Below are 19,751 nucleotides of genomic sequence, written 5' to 3'. Positions count from 1 at the left end.
TTTCCCAAGGTTTCTACTTCTTGCATTCTTTGCTTCTCCGAGTGAGGGACAGGGAAGGTGAGTGTGTGGGACTCCTGAGGACACAGCAGCCCATGTAGAGGTTCTGCTCTTGGCTCTGGAGCTGCCTGGCCCTGTGCGGGATAGGGAGGGAGGGAGGGAGGGAGGGAGGGAGGGAGGGAGGGAGGGAGGGAGGGAGGGAGGGAGGGAGGGAGGGAGGGAGGGAGGGAGGGAGGGAGGGAGGGAGGGAGGGAGGGAGGGAGGGAGGGAGGGAGGGAGGGAGGGAGGGAGGGAGGGAGGGAGGGAGGGAGGGAGGGAGGGAGGGAGGGAGGGAGGGAGGGAGGGAGGGAGGGAGGGAGGGAGGGTCGGTCGCAGGAACGCGGGCAGAGCTGAGGGGGCTCCCACTGCAGTCCCCGCTGATGGACCTACCTTGGCTGCTTCACCCCTCTCCACCCTCCTTCACATCTAGGGATGCTCCAGCTGCACATTCCCCCTGTTGAACACTCTTCCTTCCCTGGAAAGCTTTCTGCCCCAGCCAAAGGTCTTTAATGTGCACGCCCTGTCTCTCACACTCTCTCCAGGGAACGCCACAAGGAAATAATCCTCAAGCACAAATTCCAGAGCCATGCATAAAATCACATCCCTACAGGTCCTTCCTTCTGAAAGCTCCGAATTTTAAACCAGTTTATACTGGATTTCATTTTGTTAAAATACTTCATTTAAAGGCTATTTATCGGTTTCATATACAAAAGTTCTCTTAAACCAGCACAGGTAAAAATATTCCCATGATTTTATAAGAGCCCAGTATGTCAGTGACCCCACTACAGACCAGCAATGTGGTCAAAAAGGGGCAAAGCCCAAAGTGATGTTTTTGCTGACATGTTCCCAAGCGGTGTCCTCTGGTGGGACTGCTCAGAGCCCCTTGTGTGCAGGGGCTGGGAGTGAAGCCAATCACTTTGTTCTGCTCATTTAAACCACAAAGGCTCAAGCGCCAACTGCTCAGGAACAGCAAAAACAGCAATTGGAACTTTTATAGGATTTTTTTATCTTTCAGGTAGAGATCATTTCTATTTGTTCCATAAAATAATTTAGTGGTTTGGTTTCCTTAAAATATCTTCTGGCAGCTGTATGAAGGATAAAAGCCATGAAATGGAGTTTGGAGCTGGCTGCTGTCACTATCTGTGTTCATGTAGCCATGGCATAATTAAAACAGAACAGACAAACCAGTTGGCCAGCTGCAGATACACCTACTTCTGCACAATTTCACATTTATGTTCATTAAAATATCTATATTTTTATATTCAGTAGTCCCAAATATGAGAAACACAACACTGTTCCTGAATGTCCAACTGCTCCTAACCTTACCAGGGCAAGAGGCTCCACGGTATTTTTTGGAAACATGTAATATGTAAAGTGAGCAAGATTCCTGGTGTTTATGGCTTTCCCTTCATCTTCCACCAATACAAAAACCTGAGCACAGCTGCCCTTACCAATGACTACCCACAGTGCTTTCAGGAGCTGAACATGTAACATGGTTCATTGTCTCTTTATTAGTGGTAATTCATGTTAGACATTGAAAATATCATATAATCCTGCAAGTATTATCTGAAAATAGAGATTATATGACTTCTTTCCTTCCTTCCTTATTGGAATATTAAGGTCAAGGTTAATCAGTTAATGGTTACAAGGCTCTTTAAAATTGTATAATAATAAATATTTATATTATTGCTGAAAATACATCTAATTATTCGCCTTCTGAAAACAGCTTGTCTTATGATAGAAGGGATAACATTCTTTCCACCATAGTGACATTCTGGCATTTAGATCTGACATCTTCAGCAAGGTGTTTGTGTTAGAAAGTGGTGAGAGAGGAGTAGTGCTGTTCCCTGGGGGCTGTTCCCATTATCCCAGCAGGGACAGTGGCGTGCAGGGCTGGAGCTGGGGCTGCCCTGCCGCTCCCGTGGGCAGCTCAGGCCGTGCACCTGGAAGGGCATGGCAGAAATAAGCACCCAGACACACGGAACTGAAAGAATCCTTCCAGAAGGACTTTGCTCACATCAATTACACAATTCCTTCAGGACTGAGCAATAAACAAAATCACTGGGAAGTATTTAGTGGGTTTCTGTCCAACTGTATCAGTACAAGGCTGAGCTATTTCAAATCAAAGGGGAAAATGCAGACCAAAACTCCCAGTGAAAAATAAGAAGCAGCTGTGAGACCCAGCACTGCTGCTCCCACACTCCGGAGAGCGGGGCTGCATGCGTGGAGCTGGGCACTCAGCAGTTAGGCAGAATAATATTTACTGAGGTGAAAATATTGCACTCCCTCTTCAGTGATCTGTGGAGCAAATTCTTTGTCTCCACCAAGTCAAATAGGAATAAAATAACATTTCCATATGATAGGGGGGTATTGAAAATAAACACATTAAGAGTTGTGAGGAATTTAGATACTGAAGTTAATGGGATCGTCACCTTAGATAACTTTATTTCCTGGTTTGTAACACCTCCATTGCTGCATCTGTTACATATTAGCTGTGTGAACAGCTTCTTCTAAAAACAAAAATTTAAACCCAATTTTGCTGATTCACACAGCTACCTGGAGACATTTAGGTTCTCTGAATTTCACTAACCAGTAAGTGGAGAAACAAAATATAGGCAATGTAATACCACAAAGCAGACTGTGTTCATTCATTGCACACACATTGTGATGACTCTGCTGTAATTAGTAACTGTACAGTCAAAGAGATGTTTAATGAATGGGGGCTCAGGAAGAGCCTGCAGCCTAAAGCAAACCTTCACCAAAGGGCAGCACAGGTCCCCCCGTGGGATGGAAATATTGTAGGCTTGTTGACTACTGGAAACTGGATCAGGAAAGTCCAAATGCATACAGTGATCCCTGTAGGGTTTTGGTAGCAACTTTACTGGGGCCTGATTCAAGAAAAAATAAGTGATGTCCAAGAAACACACTGAAAAATGATGCTTTATGTTCCTAAAATGTTTAAGCTGTGGATAATCTTATTCTAGACCCCTGGAGAGAGAAGAGGTATATACCTATAGCTAACACACCACACCTCCTCAGGGGTATCTACTTTCACCTTCCTTTTCTAAACTCACAGAAAGAAAGATCAGTTCCTCAAAGAGCAGCATTTACGCCCATTAGGTTAGTTAGCCCACAATTAGCTGGGGCCATTAATTACAAATGATAGCTTACAATAAAGGGTTTGTGTTCCCCAGCTGTAGTACAAGAGATATATGAATTAAATTGCAAATGTAAAGTTAAATTTGAAGGAAACAAAATAAAAATAGGTGTTAAATATATAAAATATAAATAAGTTTGCTATGCGTATAAGTTCTAATGTGGCTGCCTCGGGAGAACAGTGTGCATTACAAAGGTGTTGAAGGAAATGCATTCTGAGAAGCAGAGTGTTACATTTCCAGGCCATCCCACCACTGCACACATGCAGCTGCTGACAAATTGTATATAAAGCAAAGACATCAGTCAGGGCTTCCAATTCCAGTATCATAAAGCATTTAGAAAATCCTCAAATCCTCTCTTCATCTACCAAGTCCCCTCATTACATGTCATGTAGGGCTGTCTTTACAGCAAAGGCACTACAGCTGTTCCCTAGACCACCAGGAGCTCTGCTCTGTGTGCTTAGAAAGTACACCTTTCTCCTGATCCCTGATCTGCTGCCCTGCATTCCCCTTAAAATAAATTCAATGAAATGTGCCCACAGAGCCTGGATCCTTCACCAGCTGAATGGAGATGTGAACACACAGAAAACCCCAGAGCTCACAAACACCTCTTAGGGAGAGTGGCAGAGTTCTGGCTCCTGGCAAGTGTGCACATACACCTGCAAGTGCAAACACCTCTGCAGCGTGGGACAGGCTGCTGCTGGTGATGCCTGTTTCCACCCACAGTGTCAGTGAATCACTTTGTGCTCAGTAAGTGACACACATGGAATGCCAGTCTTTCTGGCTCCAAGGAATTAAAAAGTGATACTGCCCCAGTAACCAACATCATGATGAGTTTTCCCAGCAAAGAGCAATCCTAAAACTCATATATGTGAACTTAATTGTCACTCACAGGTAGAGATAAAACAACTGGGCAGAAAGGTTCTAAAATATACGAAATACAAGTTTGTGTTTTCATGGCCCAAATTAATTTTCAAACAAAACATCCATCAGTAGAGAGTGCTCATAAGAGGCGGGAAAACTCAAGTGATACCAGACAAAGCATCTGGAATTGCCTCCAACAGCATCATCCTCAAGGAACAATCCTCATCACCAACTACTGTCTTCCACCACTGCAGCTAAAGGAGCGTGGACATAAAAGAGCTTTTAACTCTGAAATTAAAAGAAGTGAAACACCAAATACCAAAACAATAACAAAACTCTGGTGGAATTGTGAAGTTCTGCAACAAACAAAAGAACCAGAAAGCATATTAAAACTGCAAACTGTGACATGTTTAAGACAAAATGAAGAAGCAATGAAGGAACTGAAAGAGGAACAGATGAGTAATGGGGTGGGGTCCACTCTGGAATATGTTCTGAATAGGAAGAAACAGAGACAATGGAACTTAGAAAAAGATGCAAGAGAAGACCCATTCAGTTAAAAGAGAGATGGAAGTCAAAGTTGGTGTGGAGTGACAAGAGAGAACAGAAAGATGATTGAGAGACAGACACTTCCTAGACACTGGTGTGCAGTTTCTCAAGTAATTCAGGTGTAAATGGCAGACCTGGTATTACCAAAGCGTCTAAGTTCTGAGGGTAAAATAGAGGAGAAGGGTAAATCTAAGGATAGACCAATGCAGTAGATTATTTCAGCCATGTGTGTGGTTTAAGGCCAGCACCACATCAGGTGCTGGGATGTTCACTCTCTGTCAGAGGAATCTGTTCCTCCACAGCAAATCAGCCTCAGAAAAACAAACCAGCTATGAGAACATAGCCAAGAAATCATTACGTACGGTTTGTCATTTTACTGGGAAGCCTACAAAACTTTTTTTTCCTTCTTCTGGTAGGTGTTAGCTCTGTAAGCTCCAGGATCCCTCCAGTGAGTTCAGTTTTCCTCAGTAGCTGTCTCCTGCCCTCCACTTGCCTGTGACTTGTGAGCTGTCCACGATGCCTCCCAGGATGGGGCTCGCAGCCCTACCTGTCTCTAGGAAGGTCACAAATCCTTTTTCTACAATTAAGACCCATTTAAAACTTTCAGCAATAAATCCTGGAATGCCATGACTCCTATATGCCCAAGTTTATCTCTAGATATAGGCATTTGGGTAAGTGCTCATTAAAATTGACTTCTTGAGTCAGAACTATAAATTAAAATGCAGCTGAACCAACGAATACTGTTCCCTTTTCTTCCCATAATAGCTCAAATTGAGTGTGTTCCCATGAGCAAGAAAAAAATACTTTTAAAATGCAATTTCATTTCATTCTAAGTTACTAAACTATGAGTGAAAGTTTTTGAAAAATTTCATTTACATCCACTTCAGTTATGAATGAAAAGCCCTCCTCCTTGTCCTGATAAAATGAGTTCAAACTGTTGATTAATTTCTTACAAAGGTAAACATTGACATGTTTTCTGAATCTCTAAACTAAAAGCTCTCTATTTACAGTGAGCACACTAACTAAAATAAGTCACTTTTTTTTTACAGCAGCCTGGAAGCTAAAACATGCATCAGAATTAAAGAACTCCAGGAAAACAAGCAGGGCCCCAAACCTTCACAACTCTCATAAAATTTAGAACCCAAGCAATCTGCTTTAGAGAAACTGAAAAGAAATAGCTCTTCTCATACTTTTTGGGAATTAACTTAGTCTCAGAGAAGGTATAAATAGTTAAGAATATCTTGAAAAAACAGCAAATCCATGGCTTTTTAAATATAAAATTGGTATTTTGATTACTTTTCAAGGCAAAATCGGCTCTTACCTGAAGAACTCTTTTGGTGAGGCCGGTTTTCTGAGCCAGCTGTTTCAAGTCCTTGGCATCAGGATTGTGGTTAATAGCAAAGTATGACTTCATTGTCCGCAGCTGGTGGTGTTTGAAGGACGTCCTCATGCGCTTTGTTTTTTGATTGCTGGGGTATTGCTGGTCTCTGTCCAGGTGGTCACCATCGTTTTCATTGCAACTTAAAGCTTAAGGCAACAAGAGGAAGAGGCCTGTAAATCTCTTGCTCTACAACCAATATTATTTGCAATTTTCCTGAGTGCAGCAATTAAAATAACACACCACAGCATGTACTGGCACAAGCCCTACCTGTCTTTGCTCTATTTCATGGATTTGTAGAGCAGTTTAGATTGGAAAAGGCCCTCTGAGGTCATCGTGTCCTACCATTAGCGCTGCCAAGGCCACCACTAACCCGTGTCCCCAAGTGCCACATCCACATGGCTCTGAAGTCCCTCCAAGGATAGGGGCTTCACCTCTGCTTTTGGGGAAGTTTCCTAATATCCAATATGAGCCTCCCCTGGCCCAGCCTGAGGTTGTTTCCCCTTGTCCTGTCCCTGTTCCCTGGCAGCAGAGCCTGACCGCCCTGGCTGTCCCCTCCTGTCAGGGAGTTGTGCAGAGCCAAAAGGGCCCCCCTGAGCCTCCTTTTCTCCAGGCTGAGCCCCTTTCCCAGCTCCCTCAGCTGCTCCAGCGCCTTCCCCAGCCCCACTCCTTCCCTGGACACACTCCAGCCCCTCAGTGTCGCTGCTGCCATGAGTGGCCCAGAGCTGCCCCAGCAGTGCCAGCACTGGGCCGAGCACAGCCCAGGGGCCGTTGGCCTCTTGCCCACCTGGGCACAGCTGGATCATATTTCTGCACCTTCCAGCCATTCCCTTACAACAACCAGCCTGCAAGGACCCTGGCCTCCCCCTCTGTGGCCTTTAAAATGTCAGCTCTGTTTCCTTTTTCCTCTGCTCCACCTCCACACAACTTTTCTTCCACTTTCTGTGGGAGGACAGTAGCTGTCCTCAACTCCGTAAAGCGTTTTACTGTACTTGGTATCGCCATAAATTGCACTGTAACACACAAAGAGAGCTGCACAATACACCCCACTTAAATCTCAATGGAACAGACTAGTTAAAATCATAATTATTTCCTCCCTCAAACTAAACCCTGTAGAGTGCAAGGGAGACCATTAAATGAAACACTATAAAAGAAATAAAGTTTGTGGCTACCAGACAGCAAATTATGACTATAATCTGACTAGCTAAAGAAATAAAGCTGTTAATACAACATATTCACTGGCATGCCAAATGAAAAACCTTTTTAATTATTTATATGTTTATATTTCCATTTAAAAAAAAGCATTTGCAAATACTAGTTTGAATGATAACTTCTGCCATATCCTTTTGAAATCAAGGAATGACACTGGTTGATACACTTGCAGAAATCAAGCTCAGGAAGAAGGTCTGTGAGAAACAAACACTGTAAAAATGATCAATTAGTATTAAATGTTGAATGCCAAGCAAAATAATCTTGTAGACCAAAAGTAGTTTTTCATTTATTTGTGCATACATTAAACCATAGAAACCCTCTTAAAATAACACTAAAGGCTGAGCTTATATCCAGTAAAAACTAGGAATATAACTGAATATTAGCTCTGACAAACTGTTGTTAATTAGCTTTTCCTGTCCAAATATCTACAAGTTCCTCTTAATTTCCTAAAAGTTTTATGCTAAAAGTAATGAAAAATCACTATATCTGTTCTACACGGCATGTGAAAATTGACCAAAAAATTCTTTTAAAATGTGAATTGTTGGTAAGTTTCTTAAACACATGAACAGGCTTGTTTTCAGTTGTCCACTATTGCAGTTTAATTATAAGTGAGAACATGTACCTATCTTTATACTGTTACTTGAATTCACGCTGTCCATCAATGGGTCTCAGCCCTAGTGAAAACACACATTCTGACAGGCATGTATTAAAAAGAGATTTAAAAAACACACATAAGATGCTGGGACTCCCAAGTAAAGATGCATACATGTTCCCTAAGCAGGTTTGCAGCAGCTACAGTAGCTGCTTTACAACCCTCAGCTTTTCAAAACCTGATAAAAAGCTGTGGCACAAAACAGAGCAAGGCCTGCAAAAATTCAGCTCTAAGCCCAAAAAGCATGTTTGTTTAACAAATATGCCCAAAGTGTCCAAAGCCTCAAACTTTTCTGTGTGTTTCTTTACTCCTGTAATTTAAAAAGCACCTAAAAAATGGTACTGTATACAGAAATGTGTCTGTGTGCGTGTGTGCGTGCATGTGCATATATTTGTATAAATCCTTTCCAGACCTCCGGATCTTGTGCCAAATTTTGGCCGTAAGAAGCATTTCTGTTTGTTTTCCTGCAGCATGGAAAACTGCAAGCACCTGAATTTAAAAGGTGTAAGGTAGTTGAAGAGAGAGAGTAACAATGGAGTAGTAATGGAGCTGTTTGGGATGTGGCCAAATCTTTTTGGGTTTAAGATCTGAGACCTGGTTGCCCATCTGGAGTCATCGCATGTGCTCCAGTCTCCTTCATAGCCACAATTCCTGAGATAAAGAGCACTGGGATAAATAATATAATAATGCTCAAAGAAAATTCTGTTACGTATATGTAAAATCAAGTCATACTTGTTTTTAAAACGTACCCAAAGAATTTTAGATATTAGTAATGGAAAAGACCTTTGTGCGTCACCTTAGAGGCTTTTGAACCCTCCAAGAAATAACAAGACAGACATAGGAGGAAATGCATCAGAATATCTGTTTGCAGGACTGAGGTCTGGTTCCTGTTAATATGCAACAAAACAAAGCCTAGGGCTGCAGAGCTGGGTTTTAACGTGTCCCGTAGAGAATGAGATACATCCAGAGTCCGAGGATTCTAAACCCTCCCAGAAGGGAATGAGGGTGTCAGCTTTTCATCAAGCCCTGATAGGAAAAGGAACAAGTTACTCTTGGAATTTCTCATAATTTTACCTCATTATCTATTAAGTAAAAATAATATTAAAATTACAGTAAACATGTACCATTTGAGAGTGGCAAAATGTCCTTGTCTACGCTGGAAGTTGCAGAACAGATTTTGAAAGTGCATGAGGGCGTGTGCCGTTCGCTGTCGGGTGCAAGTGGTTTGGCTACTCTCAGGCATCACCCAATATGACATAAATAGCCCTAGCTGGTGCCAATTCCCCTCTTCTATTTGGTTGTGGTGCCTGGCACCATCCTCAACAGGCTGTTTTATTCAGTCTAATACTATCTGCATCTCTCACAGAATCTGCAATGTCCATGGGTGTTGCAGGCACAGACACTCAGAACAGGCCAAGGGTGTAAGTGGAGATTTTAAGAGCTGAGGAGTTTCTGCAAAAGGCATCAGGGTGTAAAACTAACACTGTACATGCTCCTCACGCAACCCTCTGTTTTTCAGGCACTGTCTTCCCTGTTCTTTTGTGGTGTCCTGTGTATCTCCCAAAGGAATTGCTGAACTATCCATATGTAACATTTCCATTCCGTTGCAGTATCTCAGGCTCCTGCTGGGATTTCAGAAATACTATTGGTAGAATTCCAGTCGAATAGAGGAGCCTTAAATTAATGAGTGTTTCACTTCTATTTTTTGATAAAACAAATTCTGAAGCAGCGCCAAGTGTCTTTTTTGACCCTAGAACATTTCTAATGCCCCGTGCCTTTCCCCAGACCCCACACCCTCCACGGTGCAGCAGTGGGAGCACACGCACCCTCAGCCCCATGTGAGCCACCTGGTCACAGGATGGTGATGTCCATGAGCAGCATCACTTCATCCCTACAGATTAAGAGGAAAATATTATGATATTGGTAGCCAAAATACCCTTTGCAGATTAATGCATAACACCCCCTAAACCCAGCAACAAGAGCGTAAAGCAGGCTGAGCCGGTGCTTTTGTAACAAAGTCTGTTAGAGGAGAACTTGGGAACATTGCTTCACCCTCAGATTACCAGAGCCCCCCACGGCTTGGGATTCGGGGCAAAGTGTGTGCTTAGTTGTTAGTAGGTTGCTAAGGATATAGCACATGAAGATGAGAAAGAGAAATTTCCTTTGGGGGAAATTTTGCTCTTAGTAGCTTGTGCTTGACATGTTAGATTATGCCAAAAGAAAGAAAACTAATCCTGATTCTGAAGGAGTGAGGAAACAAGAGACACGTTGTGTGTGCATTATCTCTCGATAGTGGCTCAGGAACTTACACCCCTTTCCTCCTGTAATCGGAGTCAAGGGGGTGTTTTAACCTCCTGCTGCCTGGAGAGGGAACTTGTGATTAACTAGACCGGGCAGGGGTGCAACTGCATTTGGAGTTTGGTCGGAGCATATAGAGGACTTTGTGGCACCCATATCCTCAAAGGGGACAGAAACGAGACAGAGCCCTCTGAGTGGTACTTGGGACAGGAACAGCCGTAGTCCTTCTATTTGGAGGAGGGAGAAGACACTTAAGAGAAGGCAGATTCCTGAACTTCTCACCACAGGAATTACAAGGGGTGAAGCTGTGGCACCGGGAGCAGTCAAGGGACCCCTGGCTGCTTCCGAGGTGCCTGGCGGCACTAAAAGGAGCCAAGCCATGGAGCAACAGACACGGCAGCGCTGCCTCAACCTTGACATTTCAAGAGGTGTTTCTGAGGAGATAAAGGCAGTGTGTCTTAAGGAGCCCAGGCCCGAGCATCACAAGGCCAGGACGGAGGAGAGCAGGATTAGAAGCCCTCTTCCTCCGGCCTTTCCCGGCCGCCTGGGACAAAGGGGCTGCGCGTCCCGGTGCCCCCCGGGGCTGCCTGAGGCCCGGCCCCCCCCGGCCGCGGTGGCCCCCGGGGGGAGCGCGGCCGGGCCGGGGCCGCGGGGCGGGAGAACAAAGGGGCCGCAGAGGGGCGGCGGGGCCCGGGCCCCGCGGGAGGAACCGCCGCCAGGGTTTTTCCCCTCAATTAAGCCAATTGAATGGCGCTGAATGGCCGGTGCGAGTGCGCGGTCAGTCCCTGAGCGCCGCGATTAACCCGGGCAGCCCCGGCCGGGCCGGGCTCCTCGCTGCCCGCCCCGCCGGGGGAAGGGGCTCCGCTGCCCGCCCTGCCCCACGGACCCGGCCCTCAGGCGCCTGGGGAGCGGGGGGCGCTCCCGGGGAACGGGGGAGGCTCCCGGGGAACGGGGGGGGCTCCCGGGGAACGGGGGGCGCTGCCGGGAAGCGAGGGGGGCTCCCGGGGCCCCGCTCGCCCTGCGGGACGGGAGCGATGCCGGCGCCCTGCCCCAGCCCCGACCCCAGCCCCAGCCCCTGCTCCTGCCCCGGCCCCGACCCCAGCCCCAGCCCCCTGGGAGGGGCCAGATGCGCCCGGGGACCCGAGAGGTGACCACGGCCCGGGAGGAGGGGGAGAAGGGGCAGAAGCAAGAGGACGGGGGAAAGAGGTAAACCCTAACTTTTCCTGCAAGACATCCGATTTTAAGTCTGCTCGCTCTGTCACAGTCAGAGGAAAGCTTCTTGTGAGCTTTTAGTCCCAAGGGAAACGAGGAGGAAAGAGAGATTCTCTCTTCAAAACTTCCCAGACTTCTCGCATTTTTGTCAGGAAAAAACTCAAACCACTTTTGACACAGCCACTTGAGAGGGTCAGCTCCAGGCGTACCCGGCGCTGCCCCGAGCCTGCCGGGAGCTGGATCGGCGCCTTGGCAGCCTCCCCTCGGCTCCCCCGGGAAAAAGCCACCCCCTGACCCAGTCCCCTTCGGCTGAGGATGTCTATCCAGCCTGGATATTCCGTCACCCTCGCAGCGAAGCACGAGACATCTTCCTGCTAGCAAAGGAAAGAAGCGTTTCTTAATAATCTTGGCTGTTTGCACAGATTATGGGTATTTTATCAGCTCGTCGTGCCCCAAGTTTGCGCAATACATCTGTCATTTTCCAGGATATTTTAGTGTCTTAAAGCCAGACTAGATACAAATGAATAAAACATAGCAGACTGTGGGAGGTTTGGGGTCTAATTCACAAAGGGAGTATTCAAAATTCTTTACAGGTGCTTCTGTGTTCAGCAAGCTTTCAGCCATTGATTTACTGACCTAAAAAACCCATCAAACTCCATTCCAACAAGTGAAGGAGGAAATTATGATCACAGGAACACACTTTAAAAAAAAAAAAAAAAGAAAGAAAGAAAAGAAAGAAAAAGAAATCTTTTTGAAGTTTCAGCATCCTTCTAAGCTATTTTCCACTTGTCAGGCTCTATCCACATCTAAACCCATCATCCCCCTGCAAACCGAGCCTCGTTTAAGTAGGAAAAAAAAAAAAAAAAAAAAAAGAGTCAGTCTAATTCGTGTTGCAGATGAATATTTGCTGCAATTTACAAAATTATTTCAGTCTCGACTCTGCCAAGTTTATGGGTCCCCCTTTCCCCACCACCTCTGGGTGTACATTTATTTACACAAAGTATTCTACACAAATCACCAGGAACAGATCCCCTCGGAGGACAACATTGTGCATTTCTTGTGCATTTCTGAGAAGGAAATGACAAGTTCTACTAAAAGTAAAAAGAGAAACTATAACGTTTTTTAATGGTTTCTCTTTAAAAGGCACAAAATCGAAGGCTTTGCAATAATTTACTCGTTCGTGGAATTTTACGTCAACGAGCAACGCAGTCTGATTTCCAAGATCAATGGCACTTATTACCGCATAAATTAGTCGATTATAGGTCTAGTAAACAGTTAAGCAGATAAACAGCTTAAGCAGAGAAGCCAGAGGTTACTCAAAGAAGATAGCTAAAGTTTCAGTTGCACGCTCTAAACAACGATTAAAAGACGAAAAAAAAAATCGGACGGCAATTATTTTGTAAACGAATTTTTCAAAATGCAATTAAAGGCGCTTTCTTTAGGAAGTCAGGGAGCAGTGAGACTTTCTCAGGCTGAGCTCCCATCCAGGACAGATGCCGCTGATTCGGTTTACAGGTCCTTTGAATCTGAACATCTGCCCTGCACAGGGAGACAGCGGAAGGACAATTAAAAGCTAATCCCCCCGAAAAGGGGACTTTTTTAACGGGAAAGATGCATATTTGATGACTGTTCTAAACCTGAACTGTTACTCGCGAGAACACTACATCCACCTTCACCACTGGGACTACTACTGCTTTTTGCACTACTTCCAAATTATTCAGCAATTAGTTCAACCAATAATAGCTGGCAATTTTGTTCCCGAGGTGCGTTTGCCGTCTAGAGATGCGCCTTTTCTCCCTGCCATTTTCAGTGCAAACCACCCTATTTCGTCGCTATTGTTTCAGTGCAAACCACCCCATTTCGTCGCTATTACTCTCTTTAGGCGCAAAACACCCGTAGCCTCCCGTTCCCGGGCTGCCTCCCCCGGCCCGAAACCCGAACCCCTCGCCACCCCTGAACTTCTCGGGGTCCCCCCCGCGCCTTCCTCCCCTCGTTCCTCCTCCTCCTCCTCCCGGCGCAGGAGGAGCGGCAGCCGCCCGGCGCAGCCCGCAGCTGTCGGGGCACGCAGAGATGCGGCTCGGAACAAACCGCAGCAAACTTGGCCTTTACCGAACGATCTCTCCAGGAGAGAAGAATATGTTAAAGGCAAATCTGCACCCTACGGGACGCGTCCGAACCAGGTAGGTTAAAAGAGAAAACAGGCTGGGACGAGCGGAGAAGCGCAGAGGGCACCGAGGCACAGAAGGACCCAGAGAAACGAGTTCGGTGCCCAGGGTCTGGCGGGACCGCCCGAGCGCCCGGCTCGGGAAACGCCGGACTGGGGGGAAGCCCACCTCTGCCTCCAAATCTACAAATAAAACCAACATCTAAGAATTTTGTTTTGTCCAAGCATTTTTTTCCCGTTGCAGCGCAGGAAGCCCCCGGGATGGCAGCCATTCTGGTGGCAGCTACATGGACAAGTGGAACGGGGGGAAGAGGGGAGCGGGGATGGGGGGGAGGGGGGGCAGGAGATTGCTCGAATTTCTTTGCCTGTAAAATTACAGTGCTGCGGCGGTGGGGAGGTTAAACGAGGAAACACGTCGGAAAGTTTGCTGCTGGATACAGAGAGCCCCGGCTGCTGCCAGGGTCGCTGCCGTTCCTCCTGCTGCTGGGCTCGGTTCAGCGGCAGGGGCTGTGCCGCGGGGCAGCCATGGGCTGCAAAGGGGATGCTGAGAGTTTCCCGACTCTTCACCGAGTCACGTCTCATGAACAAAACTCCAGCGGAACTTGCCCCCGTGTGAGCGGGCTCTGCGCTGCCCGCAGACACCTGCTGCCCGCGGCCCCTGCCCGGGCACACCCCGCCCTGCACCCCCGGCCGCCTCCCACTCCAGGGCCTCGGGAAACGGCCACTTCCTTTCTCTCTTTCCTTCCAAAACTTTGGGGTGCGAGAGCTCAGGACAGGGCTGAACAATTCACCCATCAGCAGCTTTAGAGTGTAGCCACTAAAGAAAATTCACCGGTCTCTGAAGTGCTAACTTAAAATCTCTGGTTTCCAGATTTTATTTCAGGCTGCACTCCCCCCTCTTCCCCCCCTTAACCAGATGACCTTGCTTCAAAACATTTTATTTCCAGCTGAAGTGAAAAATGCTAACATATTAGCTTCTGTAATTGCAGTTTGACAGCACTTGATCTCAATAATTATGCTGCAGCTAAACTATTATTAACAGTTTAAGCTAAAATAAACGGAAATCCCCCTTTGGAAGTGAACAGAAACAAGCCATTTGAACTGTTCTGGGGGAAGGTGGGGGTCTCTTACCTGCATTGTAGGCTGCCAGATCTGCTCCAGGCCCCGGGCTTTTTCTTTTCCTGGGTCTCCCCTTCTGGACAGTCCCCACGCCATTGTAATAAGGCAGTCCCAAAGTGTTGGCAGAGCCCGCTCCCAAAGCCGGGCCCTTCCCAGCAGCTACATCCGAATGATTGAAATGCACCTGGTACTCCCCCTGGATGAGAGTCTCGAAATGGAGGCGACAGTACACCAGATTGTCCTTCATGCCAAAGTGATCGCCAGTGGTCAGCATCTTGTTGCAAGTGGTGCAAGTGAAGCAATTTAAGTGATATACCAAATCCCTGGCCCTCATGACCATCTCGGAGGCAGAAATCCCCAGGTGACATCTCGCACATCTCTGCACCGAAAACCTCCTGCAAAACAGAAAGGCCAGAGGAGACGGTGAGAGATGCACTCCCCCCCACCCCGTCCTTCATGGGTTCTGCCCGGAGGGCGGCAAATGGCTGCGAGTCCCGGGGCCGGCCAGCTCGGCCGGGGCAGCGGCACAAAGCCGGGACGTTTGCGGAGCCCAGCCGGGCGGGCATCCCGGGACGGGAGCGCGGGGAGATTCTGTCCCGTTTCCCGGCTCGCAGGGCAGCTCCCACCCCTCCAGACCCCACCAGAAAAAGGCACCGACCCCCGGGCCACGAATGTGCCCGCACCCCCGGGCCGCGGGAGGCACTGGCGGCGGGCGAGGAGCGGCCCCGCTGTCGGCCCCAGCCCCGCAGCCAGCGCAGGAGGCCGGGCAGGGCAAGCCTGGTGAGGGCCCCAGTGGCCAAAGCAGGCTGGGGGGAGGCTGTGCCCAGGCCGTGCCTCCCTCCCGGCAACACGGGACTCATCCTCACCACGAGTCCCTCCCCAGGGGGAGGTTTTAGGAGCTCACAGCCTGCCCCACGCGAGCCCACGGATCCCCTCCGCAGCCTCGTCAGGATGGGGGAGTCTCTGCTCAGCGGGGGGAGAGGCGGGCAGTGTCCCCGTCCCCGGCTGGCGGCCGAGGGCAGGCTGTACCTGTAATAGTCCTCCTTGCAGTAGATGCTGCCGTCCTTGCTGAAGCAGGTGAGCTCGGACTCCAGGTTGAGTTTACATTCACAGCACTTCAGGCAGCGCATGTGCCACTGCTTGTCCACAGCCAGGAGGTAATAACGGTCGGAGATTTTACCCCCGCAGCCGGCGCACAGGGCAGCCCTGTCACTGCTGATGGAAGGCATGGTCTGCTGGGGGAAAACAATTACAGACCGTTAGCGAGGGAGAAACTCTTGAGCACGGCTGGGCTCCCCCCTCCCCCTGCCCGGCCGGGGCCGGGCTGCTGCTTTCCTGGCAGAGGAGCGGGCGCTCCGAGCCGCCACCCGGATCGGCCCCCGCGCCCGGTCCCCAGGGTCCCGGCGCATCCCACCTTCCCAGGAGGAGGCGGGGAAGCGGGCGAGACAAACAGAAAAACACCCTGGCTTTTAGAAGAGGCTTCCAGGCCAGACCCAGAACTTTTTTTTTTCTGGTGGATTTTCCAGTCTCGAACCAAGAAAAGATGCTGTTCAATAAACACGCGCAATAATAACAGAGTAGGGCAAATCGCAGATAGTTCATTTGAAAATTTATTACTATGGATGTACTGAGAATGCCTGCATAGTTAATGCTCTGTGAGTGCATATATGTGGAGCGTGTCTCTGTGTGGATTTTCCCAGCTATAAAATTCCAAATGAATTACGATCAAACCCCCAATAGTCACAGTGCTGCAGACACAGCTCTCTGCAAGCTGGTTCCAAACAACACGGATCGCGATCTGCTGTGACCCAAAGCGCTAAAGGGATCAGTAAATAAAGCTGCGGAGGAGATGAGCGTTACTAAACTAAATCCGAGGTGCAGAATGTTTTATCGGGAAAACGAAATAGTGGGAAATGTGTAGGAATAAGAGTGGGTAAAAAACAACAAAGCACGTTAGATTATGCTGGGATAAACTTGGATGCAATAAAACTAAATATAAGCCCTATATAATTTAATAGTTTAGTGTCAAATCACAATCCAATCGAAACCTCCGAAAAACCCCGAATTCATACATATCCTGTCAACTTCTACCGAACAAGAAAGAGGGAGAAATATCGGAACCGTTTAAGCATGCTTATTTATTTCAGCAGACACCTTAAAACAGCATTCGGGAGAGGAGGCTCGGTGGAGCAGCGTCTGGGGCAGACCTTGCAATATGCTGCTTTCCACTTCGGTCCCAACTTACTCTTACCCGCTTTGCACAAAAGCCCGCGGAGGATCTGTTCTCGTGCACGGGAACCCGAAACATTTCCTTACAGCTGTGCCCAACACGCAGTTTGTTTTGGTTCGGGGCGGGGGAGAAGTTGTTTGTTTGCTTTTACCTCCTCTAGAGCCTTAAATCCTCGCGCAAAGCAAAAGCAAAGACAGCTAATCGGAGGAAATCGAAAGGAACCGAGGCTGATTTTCCAGCACATGCCAAACCCATTGCTTTCATTCTGTGCTTGCGGGGACCACAAATTCCCATCTCTGTGAGCACTCCCGTTTGCACCGCATCATTCCCACTAGGAGAACTCCACACAAACAAAACCCTGGCACTCCACTGGTGCTAGTCACAGGAACCCACCGGTAGCTTGTTTCTTTAAGGCATTAACTGAACTCCGAGTCGGGATCGTTTTATAACAGAAGTCGTTTCTTGTAAATCCACTTTAAATAAAATAACGATTTTTTTTCTACTTTGCTTTTCCAGTAAAAATATTCTGAGACCTAAAAATGGTATTCAAGGGTCCAGTATTCCAAGCCACTATTTGTTATATACACACGTGTTTCCATATAGACAATATATAGTTATATAAAACTATCACGCCACTATATTTATTCCAGCATAGGTCATTGGATGTTGTTTAACTGTAACGGAGAAATATTCACTTTTTAAAAGAAAACCAAAACCATTTATATTAGAAATCGCATCCTACCCTTATAGTACAAAGGCCGTTTTCCAGCCGGTGTTTCAAGATTAAATAGACTCACTGTCATCTTTAAGCAAATTTCACATAACATTATAAGAAAGAACACGTACTGATGAAGTTTGAAAACCTGAGAACGGATCGTCCTTGCACATGCCTGTATCAGTTTACAAGACAGCATTTAACCAACGTATGAGGTAATTTCACTTCAGAATTGTAATTTTGTAACAAAAAAAAAAGTATACAGAAATTGTTCAATCACTTAAGACACTTGGGAAATTTCTTCCACTTTGCCAGCTTAATTCTAGTTAGACGGATGCATCTTTTTATTATCTAAGTGTATTAATATACAAGGACTACGCATCAGCAGACAAGATAAAATGTGGTAAAGTTATAAAAATTCGTATCCATCCGTCTCCCTGAGGCATATCTTCTAGTTCTGCTTGCCATGTTTACAAACTTACATATTTTAATTATTTTTTAAACCCCACAACTTAAAGACACTCGTGTTTGGTTTTTTTCTTCTTAAATAAATGCTATAAAGACTATCTCCAGGAAGGCATCCTACCTGAAAAATAACACAGAATTGGATTCTTTGGTGTTTGTGCTTCCATTCTGCAGACAAAAAAAATCACTGTGCCAAAACGTTATCGGTATAAAACCACACTTTGCCTCTTCCTAAAAACTTTGGAAGGCCGGACAGGCTGGGGGAAGGGAAGGAGTTCTTGGACGCTACCAAAAGGCTGGTCTATCTGTTTTCTCACTAGAGCAGTACCGTTCATTTCACCCAAGCGTTACTATTACTATGCATATTATTAATAATTAACAGTTTCATGCCTTTCCCCACGGTTTCATTTAATCTTTTGGGGTGCCTTTATGCTTAATTTTCTTCTGATTTAGTATTTCGCAAACGTTTCCCCCCGATCTGTTATTTTAGGGGAAAAGCTGTATCTGTGAGGGGTTTGGTATGTTTAGGGGGGTGCATGACTCTCCCATTCCTTCGGCTCCTACCGTTTCCGTCTCTCCCCTGTCTATAGCCGAGCTGATGGCCGGTGCTTCGCTTTTGGTTCTCCGATCCATCTCGTCGATGACCCCGTGCATCTCCGAGCCGGAAAGACTGTGGAAAAGCATCGCTGAGGAAGCAGAGGAGGAGGGCCCGCGTTGCTGTTGCTGTTGACAGTTGTCGGGGTCCCTGCAGGAGCCCAGAACTTGCATTAACCGGAGCCCTCCCCCATGCATCTAGCACGGCCGCCCCGTCTCTCCTTGGGCACCGGGTTTTTCCCCCGGCAGAGCTCTTCGGAGCGCGGCGCAGGCAGTGATCCGAGGTTTCAAGGGACGGGGTGCAGAAAAGGCGGGCGGAGGGGATGCGGGAGAGGGGATAACTGGTGGTGTAAGCTTCGGGGCTTGGATCTAGTCTGTTGCGCGGCCCCGGCACATCTCTCTAGGAGGCTTCTTCAGTGTAGGGCTCATTGCCCCAGGTGCAGTCCCAGGCTTTATGCTCTGGCCCAGCTGGCAGAAGGCTGGGCACGCTTACGGTTGGGAGGGATTAATAAATAGTAGAAATAAAAAAAAATTAAACCATCTTCGGTGAGAAATAAATAAGAATTAGAAAAAAAATTACGACAAGCCCCTTACATCGTACTGTGCGAAATTTAGAGGAGGAAAGCAAGGGAGAGGGAGGCTGCAGCAGGCGGTGAGCAGGCTGGTGCTGCAGGGCTGCTGGGACGGATGCCCACCGTACGCACTCACAGTCCAGAGGGCTGGCAGCAGCGGCAGCTCAGGGGCAAAGTTTGCTCCTTCCCCCGCTCCTCCCCCAGCCCGCTGGAGCTCATTGGGAAAAGAAAAAGCCAAGGGGAAGGAGGAAGAGTTGGACGGGCACCAGATGGGACGGGCACTCGCGGCCCCCCTCTGTCCTTAAAGCGGCGCGGCCCGCGGGGCCCGGGGAGGGAGCGCAGCCGGAGCCGGAGCCGCCGCGGAGCTGCGAGCGGCGCTTCTGCAGCGCGGGGACCGCGCGGGGCTCCGCGCCTTTTCTACAGCCCCTCTGACATCATGTCCTGCCCCGCCGCCATTGGCTGCGCCGCGCCCGGGCCGCCGGCATGTGCTCGGGGCCGGCCGCTGTCCCTCGCTGTCCCCTCGCTGTTCCCTCTCTGTC

At 47.8% G+C, this 19,751-nt stretch overlaps 1 protein-coding gene across 11 annotated transcripts in view; it reads right to left on the bottom strand.

The window, feature by feature from the left end:
- The window catches only part of LHX2 (LIM homeobox 2), a 56,397-nt gene that overhangs the window by 9,080 nt on the left and 27,566 nt on the right, over positions 1-19,751 (bottom strand). For 2 of the 11 annotated variants that reach the window (XM_086858455.1, XM_086858457.1), the window contains exons 2-4: positions 15,666-15,871; positions 14,649-15,031; positions 5,923-6,128 (exon numbers count right to left, since the gene is read on the bottom strand). In XM_086858455.1, coding sequence (XP_086714581.1) covers positions 5,923-6,128; positions 14,649-15,031; positions 15,666-15,871 — 795 coding nt within the window. Of the gene's footprint in view, positions 1-4,963; positions 5,155-5,922; positions 6,129-14,648; positions 15,032-15,665; positions 15,872-18,610; positions 19,129-19,751 lie in introns of those variants that run through there. The other 9 variants (XR_015278234.1, XR_015278235.1, XR_015278236.1 and 6 more) reach the window with 9 other exon arrangements.

The sequence above is a fragment of the Cyanistes caeruleus genome, chromosome 20 (genome assembly GCF_971803275.1).
Source record: "Cyanistes caeruleus chromosome 20, bCyaCae1.hap1.1, whole genome shotgun sequence".
In the NCBI taxonomy this organism is placed as follows: Eukaryota; Metazoa; Chordata; class Aves; order Passeriformes; family Paridae; genus Cyanistes; species Cyanistes caeruleus.
This window is presented reverse-complemented; position numbering and strand designations above follow the sequence as displayed.